This window comes from Mirounga angustirostris, unplaced genomic scaffold, assembly GCF_029215605.1.
Source record: "Mirounga angustirostris isolate CCGP_5_RB_7025 unplaced genomic scaffold, mMirAng1.0.hap1 SCAF_13, whole genome shotgun sequence".
Classification (NCBI taxonomy): Eukaryota; Metazoa; Chordata; class Mammalia; order Carnivora; family Phocidae; genus Mirounga; species Mirounga angustirostris.
Window position 1 is genome coordinate 14,253,393 of NW_026991721.1, and position 19,594 is coordinate 14,272,986.

The 19,594-nt window shown below is 45.5% G+C and overlaps 1 protein-coding gene across 48 annotated transcripts in view; it reads right to left on the bottom strand.

Annotated features, from left to right (window-relative positions):
- The window catches only part of MADD (MAP kinase activating death domain), a 45,103-nt gene that overhangs the window by 4,263 nt on the left and 21,246 nt on the right, over positions 1-19,594 (bottom strand). For 19 of the 48 annotated variants that reach the window (XR_006793803.3, XM_064576475.1, XM_064576473.1 and 16 more), the window contains 13 exons: positions 19,128-19,334; positions 16,254-16,354; positions 15,431-15,514; positions 14,930-15,088; positions 11,919-12,027; positions 11,574-11,636; positions 11,224-11,344; positions 11,014-11,119; positions 8,779-8,889; positions 7,038-7,145; positions 1,754-1,918; positions 1,445-1,517; positions 1,215-1,321 (listed from right to left, as the gene is read on the bottom strand). Coding sequence is in view for 47 of the 48 variants with exons in the window: in XM_064576475.1 (XP_064432545.1) it covers positions 1,215-1,321; positions 1,445-1,517; positions 1,754-1,918; positions 7,038-7,145; positions 8,779-8,889; positions 11,014-11,119; positions 11,224-11,344; positions 11,574-11,636; positions 11,919-12,027; positions 14,930-15,088; positions 15,431-15,514; positions 16,254-16,354; positions 19,128-19,334 (1,514 nt within the window). In the remaining variant the exon portion in view is untranslated. The remainder of the gene's footprint in view (positions 1-1,214; positions 1,322-1,444; positions 1,518-1,753; positions 1,919-7,037; positions 7,146-8,778; positions 8,890-11,013; positions 11,120-11,223; positions 11,345-11,573; positions 11,637-11,918; positions 12,028-14,929; positions 15,089-15,430; positions 15,515-16,253; positions 16,355-19,127; positions 19,335-19,594) is intronic. The other 29 variants (XM_054511933.2, XM_045893740.3, XM_045893725.3 and 26 more) reach the window with 5 other exon arrangements.

Below are 19,594 nucleotides of genomic sequence, written 5' to 3' on the forward strand. Positions count from 1 at the left end.
TAACAAGATCTCCTCTTCGGAAGGTGAGGCATCAGGGCAAGCCACGGCACTAAAAGGCAGTCAGAAGCCTGCTCCCCAAGAAGTGCTGGCACCTTCGTGCTCCAGAAAAGTACTCCAGTAAACCTCTCCTTGGGCTGACCCGAAGGTCTCAAGTATGCTATTTAATATATTAAAATCACGGACAGTAAATGTACTGCTGGAAATACACTGCCTGAGCAGCTGTTTCCCATCACACCGAAGCTGCCCGGTTGGGTTCCTGAAAGAAGAAACTAAAATGGCAAGGGGAGGAAGCAAGCCACGGAGTCCAGAGGGTCACCTCCCCTGAGTGTCTGCTGCCTGGCCCGGGGCTGTGGTGCTCACACATTCAGACCTGGCTCACAGCCTCAAGGAAAGGAACCAGGACGTCAGGGAAGAGGGAGGGAAGGCACTTGTGTGAAGAGTCAGAACGGGGAACGGACCTGGGCTGATGCGCTGGCCTCAGAAAGGAATTAGCTTAAGGAATGTCCACTGAGAGAAAAAGTAACACTGTGTTAAAAGACCAAGAGAAAGAAAAAAAAAAGTCAGCTCCTATGGTGGAATCACAATGAGAGAAAGATGTATTCTGAAGTGGTCCCCAGTCAAAAGAAGGGGAATGGGGCCTGTGGAGCAGGGGACAGAGTGGGGACACTCAGAGGAACGAAAAGAATAGAAAGAAGAATCAGCAGGAGAAATAGGCAAATAAACACACATACTCCAGATAGGACAGACACAAGCTACACACACACACACACACACGCACACACGCACAGGCACACGCACACAGGCTTCACGCACACCAGAAACACGCGAGGAGATGAGCTGGTCTAGACTCTTCAAAGCAAAACCACCAAGCAGAAGCACCCCCTGGGAATAAGGGAAGGCAGACATTGTGCGAAGAAGGGCCAAGTGAGACGCTCCCACTCACACTGTGCTGAGTCTAACGGACGGAGGCAGCCTAGCCACCACGGCTCCCTCTCTTTCCCCGCCTCCCACGGAGGCTCCCCACTGCACCTTCCAGGTGGTTGCCAACGTCACTGTGCCCTCCTTCTGATTTCTCTCTCTGGTCCAGCTGCTCCCATCCTCCCACTAGCCCCAAAGGCCCGCAGGCTCACTGGAAAGCACTGGGACCTGGACACCAAGCCTTACTGCAGATGGAAGAACTGGGCCGGGCAGCCGGGGCTGCCGCTCCCACCTACCTGGTTGTGCATGAACTTGAGATTGATCCCTTCTAGGGTGACCTGCAGCAAGCCACCCTCACCAGTCTTCATGTCCTGCACGGGGAACTCGCCACCTAGTTCAGGGCCTGTGGTGGGGGAGGAGGTCATCAGCTAACTGGGGGGCTGGGGAACCGTCCGGCCTCTGACGCTCAGAAGGATGGATGGAAACAAACAAAAGGCCCTTGCTCGGGGAGTCCTTGTCTTCTCACCGGGTTTGATGCTCTGCTGCCGGGCAGCGGCCCGCTCCATGCTGTCCTTCACGCAGTAGTACAGCTCCCGACACTGCGGCACAGGGCGAGGACCATCCTGTCACCCAACCTGCCAGGTCCCCCCGCGCTGCTCTCCACCGCCTGCCAAGGGCCGGGGCACCGGGCCCCGGAGACAGCTCTGTGCGCCCCACACAACAGCGGAGGCCAAAGGGGGGCTCTCGACATGGGCTGTGGCATTTTAACCTCCTCGCCAGAAACTTGACGCCTGGCCCTCAGCATCCCCCTCCGCCCGAACAGAGCTCCTGGTACCTTCTTGGTATAGAACTTGTTGAGCTGAGTCTCAGAGCCGTTCCTGCGCCACAGGCACAACACCTTGGTCTTGGGGCAGTAGGTCATGTTGATGAGCTTCTCGTACCACCAGCGCTCATGCACCGTCCCGAGGTTATTGCGCAGCACCACGCAGTCGTCGCAAACCTGCGGGGGGACCGGTGCTTGCAGCCTCCGTTGCCGCGGGCCGCGCTGGCCTGCCCCCCGGGGGCAGCACGGGGCAGCTGGTCTGGGAGCACCCCACGGTCAGCTGCCCTGCCCCCGCTCACCGTCCTCCTTTGCTGGGGACACAAACACTGACCTGCTGGACCTACTGTCCGCTGGGAGGTTTGCTGAAAGAAAAGGAATCACGGAGAGGAGCCGGCGAGCAGGGAGGGGGAGCAATCAGTGTTTCAATTTCCACCTCGCCCAGCGTCTACCACCTCTCACATGCTCTAGACTTATGAGGGTGTCTCCCGCCGCCAGGTGCCAACCTTACGGACCATCTCTGTGGGTGAGCGCAGAGGCAGGGGTTACGGCAGGCTTAACCGAGGAGAAAAATATGGAACCAAGGCAATTTCTAATACTGGCTCAGCCGTAGTTCGGCATATATCTTTTCAATAATTAATCACATTAGTGACACTTGGGCAACGCTCACCGCAGAAAATATTATATAATACCGGATGATGTAATTGAAAGGCAAACTCCTCCTTCACATTCTCTTTTTAATACTGTAAGTCCTTTGTAATTAATTAATTAATTCTGAGAGAGAGAGAGTGCGCGTGCACGCAAGTGAGCGTGAGCGGCAGTGGGGATGGGCAGAGGGAGAGGGAGAGAGAGAATCTTAAGCAGGCTCCACGTCTAGGGTGGAGCCCGAAGCAGGGCTCAATCTCATGACCCTGAGATCATGACCTGAGCCAAAATCAAGAGTCAGACGCTCAACCCACTGAGCCACCCAGGTGCCCCCTTCACAGTCTCTTCTTATTCAACACTCTCCCTCTAAGATCAGACTGTGTTAGGTTTCCAGCTGTCCATTACTTAGCTATGTCACCTTGAACAAGCTGCTCTGCATCTACATCTCCTCGTGTGAAGATTAAATAAGTCAATGTGTGTAGAATTCTTAGAACAAAGCCAGGCATATAGGAAGTACCCTAGAGTTAGATGTTGTAACATTATAATTATAATATAAAAAAATGTAACAATGATTATTACGACCCCACTGATGGTTCTCAAATCTTTCTCCACACAAGACCCATCTTCCTGAGTTCCTGAACCACTCTCTATCTGGATGGCTCACAGGCAGCACCTCGAGCTCATCATTTCCAAATGTGAAGTCAGCATTTCCTCCTGGGCAGATGCTCCTTCTGAGTCCCCTAGTTGAGTAAATGGTGTCGCCATTCACCCAGCTGCCCAAGCCAGAAACGAAGGAGTGATGTGAGACTCCTTGTTTTCCCTCTCACTACACCACTGAGTCCCATCCATTTCACCTCAAATACCCCTGGAACTCTCCCCCTCCCCCGCTCCAGCCATTAATTCATACTTCTTTCAAGTCTCAGCTCAAAGGTCACTTCTGAGCGGTCATCCACAACTCCTACACCCTCTACTATGTATTCCCATACTGCCTGCCTATGCCCTGAGCATCTTCTCTCATAACACTCATCATACTTTATGACACTTTGTTTCATTAGCTGACTTCCCCAATGGCTTGTCAACCCCATAAGGACAAGAGAAACCATGTCTCTCTTATTCATTGCTATAACCACATACTCAGAGTAGCTGGCATATCGTATGTGCTCCATAAATATTAAATGAATGAAAAAGGAATACACAAGACTACCAGGTTTAATCTACTACCTAAGAGTTACAAGGTTCTAAAAGCCTTATGAAGGATAAGGTCATATAGTAGCTGAGTAGAAATTAGAATTCTAGCCCTAGTCTGACTCTAGTTTTCTCCAGGTGAAAAATGAAGACTACTACCCCCACTTTCCATAATCCTTTAAGAACACCATGTAAAGGTGAGGGGTAGGACAGGTATTTAGAACAAATGATTTCTAGGCTAAAGAGATGACAGTAATAATGTACCATACTCGCCTATGCTGCTGGTGGAAAAATAAACTGGTATAGTCTTTGGGATGGTATTTGGCAGAATCTATACAAATTTTAAATCTATATAAGCTTGATCCAGAAATTTCACATTAAGAATCTAGCCTATAGAAATTCTCATGTGAAGGGGCACCTGGGTGGCTCAGTTGGTTGAGTGCCCAACTCTTGGTTTTGGCTTAGGTCATGATCTTATGGGTTGTGGGATGGAGTCCCAGGATGGGCTCCACGCTCAGCAGGGAGTCTGCTTGAAGATTCCTTCCCTTTGCCCCTCCCCCAACGCATGCTCACACACATTGCTCTCAAAATAAAATAAAAATAAATCTTAAAAAGAAAAAGAAATTCTCATGTGTATTCTCAAGTATATTCAATGAAACATTTAAAAAAAAGTGAGAGGGACTAGTTGAATAACTTATGGTATACATCCATATAACACCTAATAGCTAAAAAAACAAAACAAAACAAAATTAATCATCCATTTAAAAAACAGGGACAGGGGTGTGTGGCTATCTCAGTTGGTGAAGCATGTAACTCTTGATCTTGGGGTTGTGAGTTTGAGCCCCATGTTGGGTATAAAGCTTACTTAACAAAAACAAAGCAAAGCAAAACAAAACAAAAAACAAAAAAAGAAAAAAACAGAGACAGATTTAGGTAACATGTAGACATGGAAAGATGTCAGTCATAAATTAAAAATCAAATTATATCTCAATATTTGTAGTTTGATAACCACTTTTGTAAACACTGAAACAAAATTACACATAAGTAAATTGTATTTATACAAATATGCATTTTTAAAAATCAGGCCAAACTCTTTAACAGTGGTTACCTCTGAGACATGGCACTGGAAGGAAGTGAAGGGAAACTTTTACTTTTTATTTCATTTACTTCTATATGGTTTGAAACTTTCACAGCATGTACTGTTCTACTTCTGTAACTTACTATTATTTTTTTGAGAGAGAGAGAGCGCTTGCATGCACAAGCAGGGAGGGGCAGAAGGAGAGGGAGAATCTTAAGCAGGCTCCATGCCCAGTGTGCGGAACCCAACTAGGGGCTCGATTTCATGACCCTGAGATCATGACCTGAGCCGAAATCAAGAGTCAGACACTTAACTGACTGAGCCGCCCAGGCGCCCTAATCTACTTCTGTAATTTAAAAAAAAAAGTAATAAAGGGGATTTTTAAAAGTCTTTGCAATCGCTCTCCCAGTGCTCCTGCAGCCAGCAGGCTGTGCAGAGATGAGAAAGGCTAAATCAGGCTAAGCGTAGCGAGTGGCTAACGGGGTGAGTGAGGTACAGTCTTATTTGACACCTTAAGGGAGAGGCATCTATAAAGTGATGGATCCACCCATACTCCAGGAACTTTGCATGAGGCTCCCCTGTGTGGTGGTGAGAGTTAGTCCTATACTTCAAGGAATCTTCTGGATTTATTCTTTAAAAGGAAAAGGAGAGGGTGAGAATCACCTGCCACCTCTTTGTGGTGCAGATGTCCAAAGTTAGTCCTCAGCTTGAGGAGACACCTAGCCAAATTCTAGAACTTCACAGTAACATGAAAATGACTCTCTTCTCGGCTACACCAACATGCATGGTTCTACTTCAGGGCAGAACCCCTGCCCCATGTTTGATAAACCACTCGTTCAAAAGCTGTGGATGTAAAAATCAAACTCAACTAAACCAAAAGAAAACAGAATACTTGTAAAATTATTTAATTTTACTACTTTATATAGGAGTTGTACTTGATTCCTACAATTATGTAGAAGAGATTCATTTTAGAATTAAAAATACAGAAATAAAGAAACCACAGCCAATTTCCTTTACAATCTTGGAATAAGGAAGGGTTTTTCTAACTATGACTCAAAACCCAGAAGCTATAAAAAAAAAAAAAAGATGAATTCAACTACATAAAAGTAAAAAGATTCTGCCAAGAGCTGGAGGGAGGGTAAAAAGAAAAAGTAAAAAAATTCTGCATGGCAAACAAAACAAAACAAAACAAAACCCATAGGCAAACTCAAAGGACTAATGAGGAACTTCACAGGGAACAATAGATCAGGCTGCCCACATCTCAACCTACTGATCTCTAAGAGAGAGAGATGGCCATATGGGGCAGCAGGCAACATACAGCACCAACCATGAAGTATTCTTGCCAAAATATTGAATCTGAAACTCATCAAACCCCTAGGTTGAACTACTAGCTTATAAAAAATACAAGTGATGGAGAAACATGTTAACACCAAAGAGATGCAATCAGCAGAAAGTCTAGAATGTGAGATAGTCCATGGGGCACATTTCTTCAACGAAATAAACGGCAAAGCGGGAGGGGAGCTATTATGTGTTATGAGATACGTCTGAGTCCTGTCAGTCAAAGCCATCAATGCATTCTTCCTTCGGTGTGGTGATGGCCTCTGCGAGCTCTTACAGAGCTGCGCGTGTATGGGGGGCAGCAGGCGGGCACATAGATACTGAGATAAGTCAACTACTGTATAGCAGCACCATGGAGTACCATGCAGCTGTAAAAAGAATGAGAGCCAGAGGAAATACAGTGAATGACATCGTAATGATGTATGGTGACAGATGGTGACCACACTTATCATGGTGAGCACTGCATAATGTACAGAATCGTCGAATCACTATGCTGTACACTTGAAACTAATCTAACATTGTACATCAACTCTTCTTCAACTAAAGAAAAAAAAAGAGAACCCTCTTTTTGTACTGACATAGAGCTCTCCAGGATATGTTCAATGAGAAAAGCAAGGTACAGATCAATGGATCTGATGTGCTACCTTTCTGTAAGAAAAAAGAAAAAGAACCTATGTTCATATTGTATTGTGTTTGTATAAAATACCACTGTAAGATACAAAGGAGACCACAGAAGTGGTTACCTATAGGAAGAAGGGGTGAGGGGGATGGGAAATTGAGAGGAAGGAGATAAGAAAGACAGCAAGACTTCCCAATGCCTACCATTTTAAGTTGTCCTGACTTACGGACAATGCGACTACATCATGTATTCAACATCTATTTAAAACAAATGATGGTCAATTATCCATTATATTACTTGAGTAAGAGCCTGACAATTTAATGATAAATGGATCACGAAGATGAACGAGATTAAGTGGGAGAAATCAGGTATCAGGTCTAGAAGTTCCTCATGACTCTCAAATGTCCCTTTGAGACATATGAACTAGCATTTACCTCCATGAAGAAGATATCTCCATTTGTGTCTGTCCCTGCATGTACCACAAATGTCTGCTTCTTCATGTGCCGGCTGCCGCTGGACCGGATATAGAGATCACGTCCATTCTGAGAAAAGAGAGATCTGTTAGGGACATCCATATATCTCTCTCACAGAGCTCTCTGGGCCAAGAATTCTGCTCCCACCCCAACTTCAGCTATTAAATTCCTACCAGTTTACTTAGCACAGTGCCATCTGCTGGTCACAGGCCACAAGGGACGTGCTCTCAAACTTCAGGGTCTTAGGGCCCCTGTATCTCTTAAAAATTATTCACAACCCCCAAGAGCTTAGGATTATGTGGGGTATATTTATAGATATTTACCATATTAGAAATTAAAACTGAAAAATTTAAAAATTCATTCATTTTAAAGTCATTAATAATATACCTGTTACATGGTAATACAAATATTTTAAATAACATTTCCCAAAACAACAACAACAAAAAAAGAGAAGACTGGCACTGTTTTACATTTTTCACATGTTTGTCTTTAAAAAACAGCTGGATTCTCATATCTGCTTCTGCATTCCATCCATTGTGTTATGTTGCTTTGGGAGGTATATAAAGAAAATCTGGTCTCACAGATATGTATTTGGAAAAGGGAGTAGTATTTTAATAGATTTTCCAGATAAATATGCATATTTTTCTTTGGTAATTACACCAAAACTTGAGAAGTAACAGTTTCTGATAGTTGCAATATGAAATCTGAAAACCCATCAAAATGAACATTTTGTACTTTGTAACATGAAATCCGTTTGTCTGCCTTGCATTTTGAGTGGATCTTCACTTATACTTGAATTTCTACCACCACCCAACAGTCTTTTGGAAAATACTGGTTTAAGGAGTAATGCAGCTCTTCCAAATATTAAATATTGACACACTTCATTAGAGAAGATAAAAAAATCACATTGATTAATATCATCAATCTCATTACAAAGCCTTTAAATATCAGGAAGCTTCATGCTTAGAAGTCTGCCAAATAAATACCCAACTCTGAATAACCACAGTTAGTCATTCTTCCAAGTAAAAACGATGTCCCATGAACAAAACTGACAGTTCACCTTGCAACTCAAATTGTCACAAACTGGTTTTCCTTGAAACAATCATATTTTGGTTTGCAACACAAATACTTCCTGTATATTTCTCATTTTGTCACATTAAATATTAAAAAGATGTATAATCAATGATCAGATTTAGTAAAATTAATGATTTTAATGCTTTCATCAAGAACATTCATAAGTGCAACTATTTTTCTTTCTCTTTCTCTTTTAAACTGAGAGAGCGCTGCATGGCTCCTTGCATGGTTCAGTACCACTGCCTTCACTATGTGAAGGTAACCAGCAGTTTATCCATCACTGCTTTTGTACCATCAGTGCAAATGTCAACCCGGTTAAAAAAGGCAAACATTGTAGTACTATGATGAAAATAGGTTTCAGCTCGTGGAGCCTTAGGAGTCCACAGACCACATGCTGAAATGGCTGCACCAGGATAGTTTTAGTACAGAGAATCCTATCCCAGAACAGAAGGACTAAACCCTTATCTAGACTCAAAGCCCTATTTTCAAAACTGGGGTCTTAAAAATATACAGGCCAAGAAATGACCCGTGGGGAAGCCTCTGCATTAGGCGACGAGGTCCCAGCCAGGGAGGCGACGCGACAAGTACGGTGGGAGGGGAGCCTAGGAGACGGCGCAGACATGCTTACCAGGTTTGTCAGCTGATCAAGCACTTCATTGATTTGCTGGCTGTACACAAGCCCAATATGGGACTTTCCCATCAGGCGCCTCACCTTCTTCCGGATGTCATTCTTATTTACCTGGAAAGCCAAAGCGAGATCTTAATGAGGGATCTGCTCTCCTTGCAAATGACGTAGAGGGAATGTACAAGCAAGTTTCCTACCATTTGAGACAATTCGGAGTCCACACACTGAATATGAGAGAAAACATTCAACTGTCTATTCTGCCAACAGGCTGGGAAGGAAAATCCTGGCTGTCTCTGGGTGGCTTCTATAGAAAAGTAGCTCTAAAGCAGGTCTGGTTCAAATGGACTGGAGTTCAAGGAGACACTTCCTCCCTATCCCCAACCAATACTGTAACATTCACCCCTGAAGGGCCCTAAGAACCCCTGGGGCTCCTCAGAGTATAGTTCAGAAATGAGGCCTCAGAGTAGCGACATTCTGGCTCGGCTGTAGCAGAGACACCTTCCCGGGGTTCAGGATCACTACCCTTTCCCAACCAGAGTTCACTGGGACCCCTGGAGTTCAACAGAGAGGAGTGAACCTTACGACAGAAACTGAAACAAACTAAGTCAGCCTGTCAGGTGTTTTCTGCGTCTGATCAACTAATCCCTTTATATTTTGAGAGGCTAAGAGAACAGGAGGAGGAGAAACTCAAGGGCTCTCTCTCAAAACAACTCTCTTCTACCCATCAACCCCAAACTTATGTTTCCCTTTCAAAGCAGAACTCTTCTATTTGGTAACATACTTTTTCCACAGCTATAACAACCAAGTACAACCGAGTCAACCTAGAACCTATACTATTAATTTTTTAATGAGTAGCTCTTTTTACATCTATGGAAAATTCTATACGATAAAGGGCTAGTGCTGAAAAATGAATTCTGACTATCCTTCCTAAGGTTTTAGAAACTGATACTTAAATTTTTTTTTAAACTCATTGTATTCTGTAGGGAGTTCTACTGGCATCCTAAAAGTACTTAGCAAAGGAAGCCCATTTAAAAATTCAAAATAGGGGCACCTGGGTGGCTCAGTCGGTTAAGTGTCTGCCTTCAGCTCAGGTCATGATCTCAGGGTTCTGGGATCGAGCCCCATGTCAGGCTCCCTGCTCGGCGGGGAGTCTGCTTCTCCCTCTCCCTCTGCCCCTGTTCATGCTCTGTCCCCCTCCACTCACATAAATAAATAAAATCTTTAAAAATAAATAAAAAAATAAAAATAAAATTCAAAACTTGGTAGAGTATGCAACTCTTTTTTCAAAAAGATCATTTATTTATTTTAAAGATTTATTCATTTAATTTTGAGAGAGAGCATGCAAGTGCGCGAGGTGGGGCAGAGGGAGAGAGAAAGGGAGAAACAGACTTCCCACTGAGTGGGGAGCGTGATGTGGGACTTAATCCCATGACCCTGAGATCATGACCTGAGCCGAAACCAAGAGTCACACGTTGAACCAACTGTGCCACCAAGGTGCCCCTGTTTATTTATTTTAGAGAGAAAGAGAGTGGGGCAGGGAGGGGCAGAGGGAGAGGAAGAAAGTCCCAAGCAGACGCTATGCTGAGTGCAGAACCCGACACATGGCTCAATCCCACGACCCTGAGATCATGACCTGAGCCAAAACCAAGAGTCGGATGCTTAACCGACTGTGTCACCCAGGTGCCCCGAGTGTGCAACTCTTAATCTTGGGGTTGTGAGTTTGAGCACCATGCTGGACATAGAGATTACTTAAAAATATTTTTTAAATTTTTTATTTATTTAAAAAATATATTTTATTTATTTGAGAGCGAGAGAGAGAGCACAAGCAAGGTGAGGGACAGAGGGAGAAGCAGGCTCCCTGCTGAGCAGGGAGCCCGATGCAAGCCTCGATCCCGGGACTCTGGGATCATGACCTGAGCCGAAGGCAGATGCTTAACCGACTGAGCCACTCAGGTACCCCTGCAAAATTTTTTTCAATAAAAACAAAATAAGATTCAAAATAAACAAATGGTATGGAATCACCACTCATCTTTACAACATTCCTTAGCACAGTAGCCTGGCAGCTTCAGACAAATGGGTCATGTGTGAGCTGCAGAGAGACCTCACACTTTCAATCAGGAAGAGAGCCCTAGTAAGATGCTCTGACAGCTTCCCAAGTGCCCCAGAATTTAGGTTACAGGAACAAGCCTCGCCCTTCTGCCATCAGCAGTAGCTAGGCACAAGTGAAATCGACATTACCTTCATCAGTAGCATGTAGGAGATGAGGTTATGCAAAAGCGTGGCCAGCAAACGATCTTCATCATCTTCCAGGCGCTTCCGGTCATGTTCTCCCAGGGACAGGTACCTAAGCAGGAGACCAGCGACAAGTCGGTCCTCAGGTGGGAGATCACAGAACTAATTTGGAAGAGGCTGAGTTTGCATTTTCCAAGTGTTTACTAAGTCTCATACCTGTCGATCATTTCCTGGGGACCCTGGTCCATACCCATTCCTTCTCTCTCCAACATCACAGCATCTAGGAATGCATCTTCCCAGAACTGCATTTGGTCCCATAACGTAGAACGTTCTTTGCCTGCATGGAACGGAATTTTTCTAGGGGCTTATTTAACATATAAAGAATACAGCTGCCAAACCAAAGTAAAGAGTAAACTCCAGATAAAAGGGACAAATTCTAGGAAAAGCAAACGTGAGCCTCTCCACCCCAGAACTAACATTCCTGCCACCAGCCCAGCTCCTCCAAGTGAGGCCCAGCCCCTCCCGAGGAGGAGGGAGGAACACAGCACACAAAGAAAGGTGGTTACTTATAGAAAAGGTCTCCATAGCCGCATCCTCTAACTGGTCCCACATCGATCCTTTGTCCCTTCCTGCCAGTTTGTGAGCAGGAAGGATCATGGTAGCAAGAAAGGAAAGACAGACAGACAGAAAGACAGAGGCTGTTGATTAATACCAAAATCCAGTCTCTTCTAGTGCTCACCTACGGCTTTTTCCAGACCCAGTAGGTCACCTTCTTCAGATATAAACACGCCCTCTAACATCAGCACTGAGACCAGCACAGAGCTGAGCAGCTACCCATCTGGTGCCACCCTCTTCCCCATCTGAGTCCAGCTTTCCTCCAGTGCAAGAGGCCTTCCCAGTCTGTGTCTCACCTAAGAGTCCCTCGTAGAGATAGACTCGCTGGCTTACATCTTCAGATGAGCGAACTGGGCTGCCCACCAGCTTCTCCTTGACACTTGGCTTCAAGTTATGGGCTTTCCCCTACAAAGAGGTGATAGGTCAGCTGACAAAGGTACCGACGGACAGGGCACAGTAAGCCGCGCAGCGCACTAAGAGGCCCACACACCCATTACCCTCCGTTAATAACATGCACTCTAGCAGTCCTGCTTTTGCTACTGTGCTTGCCTCAAGGCTTTGACCAGAAGTCAATCTGATAATACTGATTTCTGTTACTGCCTCCTAAAACATGCAATTGCATTTTCATTCTGCTTATCTTTACCCTTTAGTCTCTGTAAGACTCTTTGTTCTTAAAAATAAATAAATAAGAGGCAAATCCTCTGTAGCAGCATGATGCAACAGAAAAAAACACTGGTTTTGAAGTCAGACTGACCAAGGTTCAGATCCCTGTCTCTTATTAGCTGTGTGACCTGAGGCATAAAACTTAGCTTCTCTGAGTCTCGTTTTCCTCACCTGTAAAAAGAAGGTTATATAATATCTACCTCTTAGGACCATTACGGGAATTAAATTAGAAAATACATATAAAGCACTTAACAATGCCTGGCACATGGTTGGTATTGGATAAATGTTAATTTCCTTTTTCCTACCATCTCTTAGAAATATCTGGCCCTTAGAAAAATCACTAACTTTACCTGCCATTTCTGCAATATTAGACTTTCTATTCATTCAAAAAAGATTTCAAGTGGGTAAGAGGCAAATTTCATGCCCATTTCACAACTCATGAGACAACCTAAGCGGAGAAGCAATTGATCAAAGGTTATTAGGCAACACCTAATTAGTGTGTCTACATGCCAGTCTACAGGTTCACAGCCTAGTTCTTTGTTCAGTGGACCATACTGACTGACTTCATAGAACTCATTTCTTGCTAAAACAGCCTTTTTTTTGAGCCAAGAAATTTAGGTAATTGTTCTCAGCAACTCAACTGTACAAAAACAGCCCTTACCCACCAGCACAGAACAAGTAAGAATTTGTCCCAGGAAGGTGCCAGGAAAGGCAGCATACAGCTGAATGGCTTCTTGCAAGACTGCTATCCCATAATGTCTATCTTAACATCCAGAATGGAGGCACACTAGAAGGATTTAAAATACTCTCAATAAAATGGTCTATTTAGACTCAGGGAGAGTTAAGGTCCATTAACTCGAACGGCTCTGCTGACCCTCAATCTCATGCTCTACCTTTGCTCAGGGATGTCATTTGCTCTATTAGAAACATACACAGAAAGCCCTGAGGGTGGGAATGATCACCAGTGTTAAATACTTTAAATTTTATCTTCCATTCGCCCCACAAACCAAAGATAAAGACTTATAAGCTCCTATAAGGAATATCCATTCTCAGGGCGCCTGGGTGGCTCACTCAGTGAAGCGTCTGCCTTTGGCTCAGGTCATGGTCTCCAGGTCCTAGGATCAAGCCCTGCATGGAGTTCCCTGCTCAGTGGGGAGTCTGCTTCTCCCTTCCCCTGCTTGTGCTCTCTCTCTCTCACTTTCTCTCGCTCAAATAGAATCTTTAAAAAAATTATTTAAAAAAGAATACAGATTCTTGGGATGCCTGGGTGGCTCAGTCGTTAAGCGTCTGCCTTCGGCTCAGGTCATGATCCCAGGATCCTGGGATCGAGCCCCGCATCGGGCTCCCTGCTCCGCGGGAAGCCTGCTTCTCCCTCTCCCACTCCCCCTGCTTGTGTTCCCTCTCTCGCTGTGTCTCTCTCTCTGTCAAATAAATAAAATCTTTAAAAAAAAAAAAGGGGGGGGGGCGCCTGGGTGGCTCAGTTGGTTAAGCGACTGCCTTCGGCTCAGGTCATGATCCCAGAGTCCTGGGATCGAGTCCCACATCGGGCTCCCGGCTCAGCGGGGAGCCTGCTTCTCCCTCTGACCCTATCCCCTCTCATGCTGTTTCTCTCTCTCTCTCTCTCTCAAATAAATAAATAAATAAAATCTTTAAAAAAAAAATATTGATTCTCAACTCTAATAAAGTGACAAGTGTATCAGACTGCTTAATGCTGCCTAAAGAGGTATGTATACACCAAAATGCAGTGTGTCTAAAGGCAAGGACTAAACAGAATTACTTTAATTCCAACTGATCACTGGCTTTTTTTTTTTTTTTTTAAGATTTTATTTATTTATTTGACAGAGAGAGAGCCACAGCGAGAGAGGAAACACAAGCAGGGGGAGTGGGAGAGGGAGAAGTAGGCTTCCTGCGGAGCAGGGAGCCCAATACGGGGCTCGATCCCAGGACCCTGGGACCATGACCTGAGCCGAAGGCAGACGCCTAACGACTGAGCCACCCAGGCTCCCAATAAAATGCTATTTTAAAGTGCTATATAAATAGGGGCGCCTGGGTGGCTCAGTCGGTTAAGCGTCTGCCTTCGGCTCAGGTCATGGTCCCAGGGGCCTGGGATCGAGCCCCGCGTCCAGCTCCCAGCTCAGAGGGGAGTCTGCTTCTCCCTCTCCCTTGGCTTGTGTTCTCTCTCTCTCTCTCTCCCTCTGTCAAACAAATGTCTAAAACAAAAAAAGTGCTATATAAATATAGCACCGGAAGTGGCTGGAATAAAACCAAACTATCCCCCAGCAAGAGGCAGACTGACACGGAAGGAGAGTCGCTGTTGTCCTGGCGTTGCCACAAGGACACCTATCACCTTGTCTACTGTAAATACAGGGATAACTGCTACCCAGGATCTGAAGCCCTGATCTGACTGGGCGGGGAGCCGGACTCATCAGTGATTCAGGGGAGGGTCCTAAAAGCCCCAGGTCATGGAGTAAAATAACTCTAAAAAAAGCCTTAGAAAACATTTTTCTTTGAAGCCAAATATATGGGGATAATCCACTCCTTACTTCCTCTTTTCCTTCTAATTGTCCCTAATGTTTCATTCTTTTCTAACCCACTCCCCTCTCATGAGAGAAATGATCTCCTTTTGTTAGTAAACCAAACTTACAAAGATGGTGCTGGTAGCAGAGTTGGTCTCAATCTCACTATCGGACAAGGTGCCCCGAGAGCTTGCCAAGTGGGCGCTGCCCTCACCGCCTGGCCCATCACCTGCATTGCTGCTCAGGTCACTGTCTGCTCCAAGGGTCTCTCCAGAGCTATTACTCACCTGGCAAGGAAAGAAAGGTAGTAAGGGATAGTCCTCAGTGAAGGGTTCGCAGAAATGCCCAACTGTTAGAACTCTCTACTGCCATTAACAAAAAAAAAAAGGGCACTGAACGTCAAAGGTGCGTCAGGTAGCCTCTGGAAGTACCTTCTTTACAAGTTGAGAAGCCCTGGGTGAAATCTCAGGGTCTGATCCCACGCACACAGACCTACGCCAGGTGAGCATCTCCACCGTGAGAACCAAGCTGACACGAGACTAAGAGCCTCCAAAGGAGAAAGCAGCCCCCTTTTCCAAAGGGGCACTCACACCCCCACCCCCCAAGATGCCAGTGTGGTGTTCCCCTACCACGGTGCTAACTTCAGAGTCCTGACTTGAGCTTCGGATCATAACAGCTGGACTCACACCAATGACAGAGTCTGGATCAGTCCTCTGAAACGACATGGGAACTCAGACATATTAGAGGCGGTGTCCCATCTACTCTCATTTCCCTAAGAAATACTGTATCTTCTTCCTTCTTCTCAACCCCAACCTACTATTATCATCCCTAAACAGGTCATGAGAAGTTTATTTTTTTCCTGAATATAAGATATACATGACTTGGGCGCCTGGGTGGCTCAGTCAGTTAAGCGACTGCCTTCGGCTCAGGTCATGATCCTGGAGTCCCGGGATCGAGTCCCGCATCGGGCTCCCTGCTCGGCAGGGAGTCTGCTTCTCCCTCTGACCCTCCTCCCTCTCATGCTCTCTGTCTCTCTCTCTGTCTCAAATAAATAAATAAATAAAATCTTTAAAAAAAAAAAAAAAAAGATATACATGACTTGCATGACAAAAAACAATAAACATTAAAGAAATACATGCTCACTATAGAAAATACATGAAAGAATACGGAAACAAAAATAAGCCATAAACCTACCACTAACATTAATCACTGTTAAGGTTTTAGTATACTTCCTTTCAGTCTTTTCTACATACATTTTAAAAATAAAATGGGAATCATACTGCATGTAGCTTTGTAAAACATCTTCCCATGTCACTAAATTTTTAAAAACACAGTCTTCAGTAGATTCTAGTATCGTATTATGTACATATATTACACTTATTTCATCATTCTCTCATCACTGGGCATGCATGTTGTTTTGACGCTGTAATTCACAACAAAGTTGTCACAAACCTGGGAACCAGATGTCAGGCTCACGCCACTGTCCGCACTGATCTGGGACTTTTTCTCGTCTGTCTCACGGAGGTCAAAGACGGGTTTGATTACTTCAGGCCCTGGGTAGGGGAAAACCTCTGTCACTCCATACACAAAGGCCAGGGGCAGGCTGGTGAGGGGAGTGGGACAGCACACAGCCAAGTCCCAGACCTCAGCAAGCCCCAGTCACCTTTCCAGGGACTGCCTCCACATCAGGCCACCGGAAGAAGTCCCCACATGCCTTAAGACCCAAGTAGGACAAATTAAACCTGGTCTCAAGGGGTTCTGCAGCCTTCTCTCACAACCTGAGAAATTTCTCAGCAAATCATTCTAAGACAGAAAGCTCCACAAACAAATGTCTAAACTACATTCCCCTATACTCAAGAGTTGGAGCTTCCCTGGAGTGTGAAACCAATTGAGGGTCCCCAGGTCACTCAGTGATTCCCCAACAAATGTGTCTAAAGGGGCTAGAAAAGGACAGGCCCAACGAGATACAAAAACACCAGCTGTTTCTGTGGACACCGACTACCCCAACCCTACACCTTTCTACATTTGAGATAAAAACCACCCTCGTTTTTACCCCACCCACCCACAATGGTATGGCAGAAGGACAGAATGACAGAAAGCAAGAAAGCGTGCCTAGGCAAGCCACCAGAGAGAGCTGGGAAGCCTCAGACTCAACACGGAGGGACAGCAACCATCTCTGCCAACTGTGCCCACAGGCCTTCTAACGGGTGAGGGAGATACCAGCCAATGAGGGGCACTGAAATAGGCAAACATTCTCCCCACCAACTCTGGAGCAATAGGGAACCATGTTCTAAGGGACTTTACTCAGTAGACGCCCTGATTACCGCCTGATTGCTAGGAGGAGAGGGGGAAAGAAGCAGCCTACAAGTCACATACCTGTGAGTCACATACCACCTACCTGCTTTTATTCCAAATACCTCCCAAGAGCAAATTTGGGGTGGGGCTGACAAAGGGAGTCTGCCCCAACTGGGCCTGGGGAGTTGGCAGGTATGGGAGATTTGGGAACAGGAAGGGGCATTTGTTCCTTACTCTGTTTTTCCAAAGCTTTTTGCTTTTTCACTTCCTGGTGCTTGTTCCACAATTCTACCCCAGATGCAATGTAAGCAGGAGAGAAAGACAGACAGAGTCAGAGGCTGGTCAGACAGAATGGAAACCCACCCACCCAAGCTGATTCAGTCTCAGGCACAGGATTACAAATCAAGAGATAAAGAGATCTTCATTTTGGGGGGTTAACAATCAAGAGAGCTAAAGCCCCCCTCCCCCACTCACAGACTAAAGACTCTAAATTCCTAACCCGAGCCTGAAAGTGGTAGTAAAAACCCTGCGGAACATGAGAGATGGAGCTGCCTTCGCTCAAGCTCCTCCATTTTGGCCTGAGGAAACTGATCCTAACAAGGATGGAGCACTTTGCTCGAGATCATATAACTCAGGACCAGTTTAAACTTCCACCACGCCATGCTCTCTCTGCTAAATGAGCTGGGCAACAACAATTTTTAAAGATTCCAGAGAAGACAGATGATCACCTCAACCAGCCAAAGGGGTTCGGAAGCGTGAGCACCAATCTGTTTGATTTGCTGGACTGGACAGAGGCCACTCAGGCAGGCAGTTAGCATCCCTCCTTGCCACTACCAAAAAATCCAATTCACCCCCAAAATCAGTCTTCCCTGCCAAGTGACCCATTCTTAGCCAGTCATCAGGAAAAATGCTTCCGGTAAAGGTGACGGAACACGAAATGGTCAAGAATAGCATATTTGTTGGGGTAAAGAAAAGAGAATACCGATGATAGCATTCTTTTCCTGGAAGAACTTGAGTATCTACTTAATCCGATCTCCTTGTTTCCCAGATGAGGAGACAGAGACCCTGAGAGAGGAAGTGCTTTGCCCAAAGTCTCATTCCTAGCTGGAAGCAGATACAGGACGAAAACTCCAGGCCTTCAGACTTGCGGGTGGGTACTTTTTCTAGAACATCACATCAGGCAGGAGAAAGGCAGGGTTGACCGCCTCTAGGACACTGTTCTGCTGGCTAGAGAAGGGGAGCTCCCCAACGAAGGACTGGTGCCTCATCGCCATTTATGGGAGCACAAGACAACTGCTAATGGTGTGGCAAAGAAGCATCCATTAGAAGCATAATGCCCACGGAAACAGAACCAGACAAAGAAAGGCACAACCTAGATGACCCAAGGTCAAGTACAGAGGGGGTCAAGTGGAGGTGTCACCCAGAGAGCTCACTAAGGCACTGCCTTAGGGGGAATGGAGAAACATTCAACGTAAACAAGCTCTTAATCAAGTCCAGGAAGGAAAGGTTTAAAGAAAAGCTGATTCAGAAATCTATACCTTGAGGCCTAGGGCCCAGGGAAATGAGGTTGCTGGACACCCCCCAGAGAAGCAAATTTGAGGGTAGTGTCATGGTTGGATGGGGGTAAACCGGCCCAGACGATCATAATTTTATAGACCAAAGGTGCATCTATAAACTTTCTTACAGCTTCCAGGAGCTCACATGGCTCTCCACTGTGTGAAGAAATTCAGATGTAAATAAAAAGAGGGACCAGGAATAGAACTCAGACTCCCTGCACTAAACCTCACTGAGCCTTCTAAGCAAAACTTCCCTTCTTCCCCTAAGACGTAGGTGGGGGTGCCTATAAAGAAAGCATAAGGGATAAAAAAGTACAAAGAAATACCATCAGAAATGGATGCAGACCTATCTCCCTCTCTAGAAAGCAAAGCATGGGGGAAAAGAAAGGCAGGATTCTGGATGAATTGAAAGGAGGGAGAGGTATTTAAGAAGCCAGAACCCTCTCTCCACCACACCAAACACAGTGATACATACCAACAGATGCTACAAAGTTCTCTTCCTTTAAACTTCTGGTGTCCAGTTCTTTAGGACCCTTTCCTGCAGCACTTGGCGCCCGAGGTCCCAGCTGCGGAACTCTCAGCTGTGCCGTAGCCTTTGGGTCCCCCCGCCCAGCCAGGCCAGGATCCTTGCCAACTGGGGTATTTACACTCTCTGTTGGACTTCTCTTCCGCTTGTCTGGTTCTAGGAAAAGATCGAATAGAGAAAGAGGTCAAAAGAAACAGTAGGTGGGAATCGAGCTATGGGAGTGAGGCGGGAGAAGCAAGGCTGCAGGAGGATGGAGAATGGAAGAAGTGCAAGGAAAGAAAAGCGGACATCTTTTTCGTGACAGAAAAATACCCAGTACAGACAAACATGCATTAAAAAATAAAATCCCGAAGCCTGACGGGAAGTAGCCTGGCCCCAGGAAACTTGTAAAAGAACAAGTTCCCTAGGGGCACCTG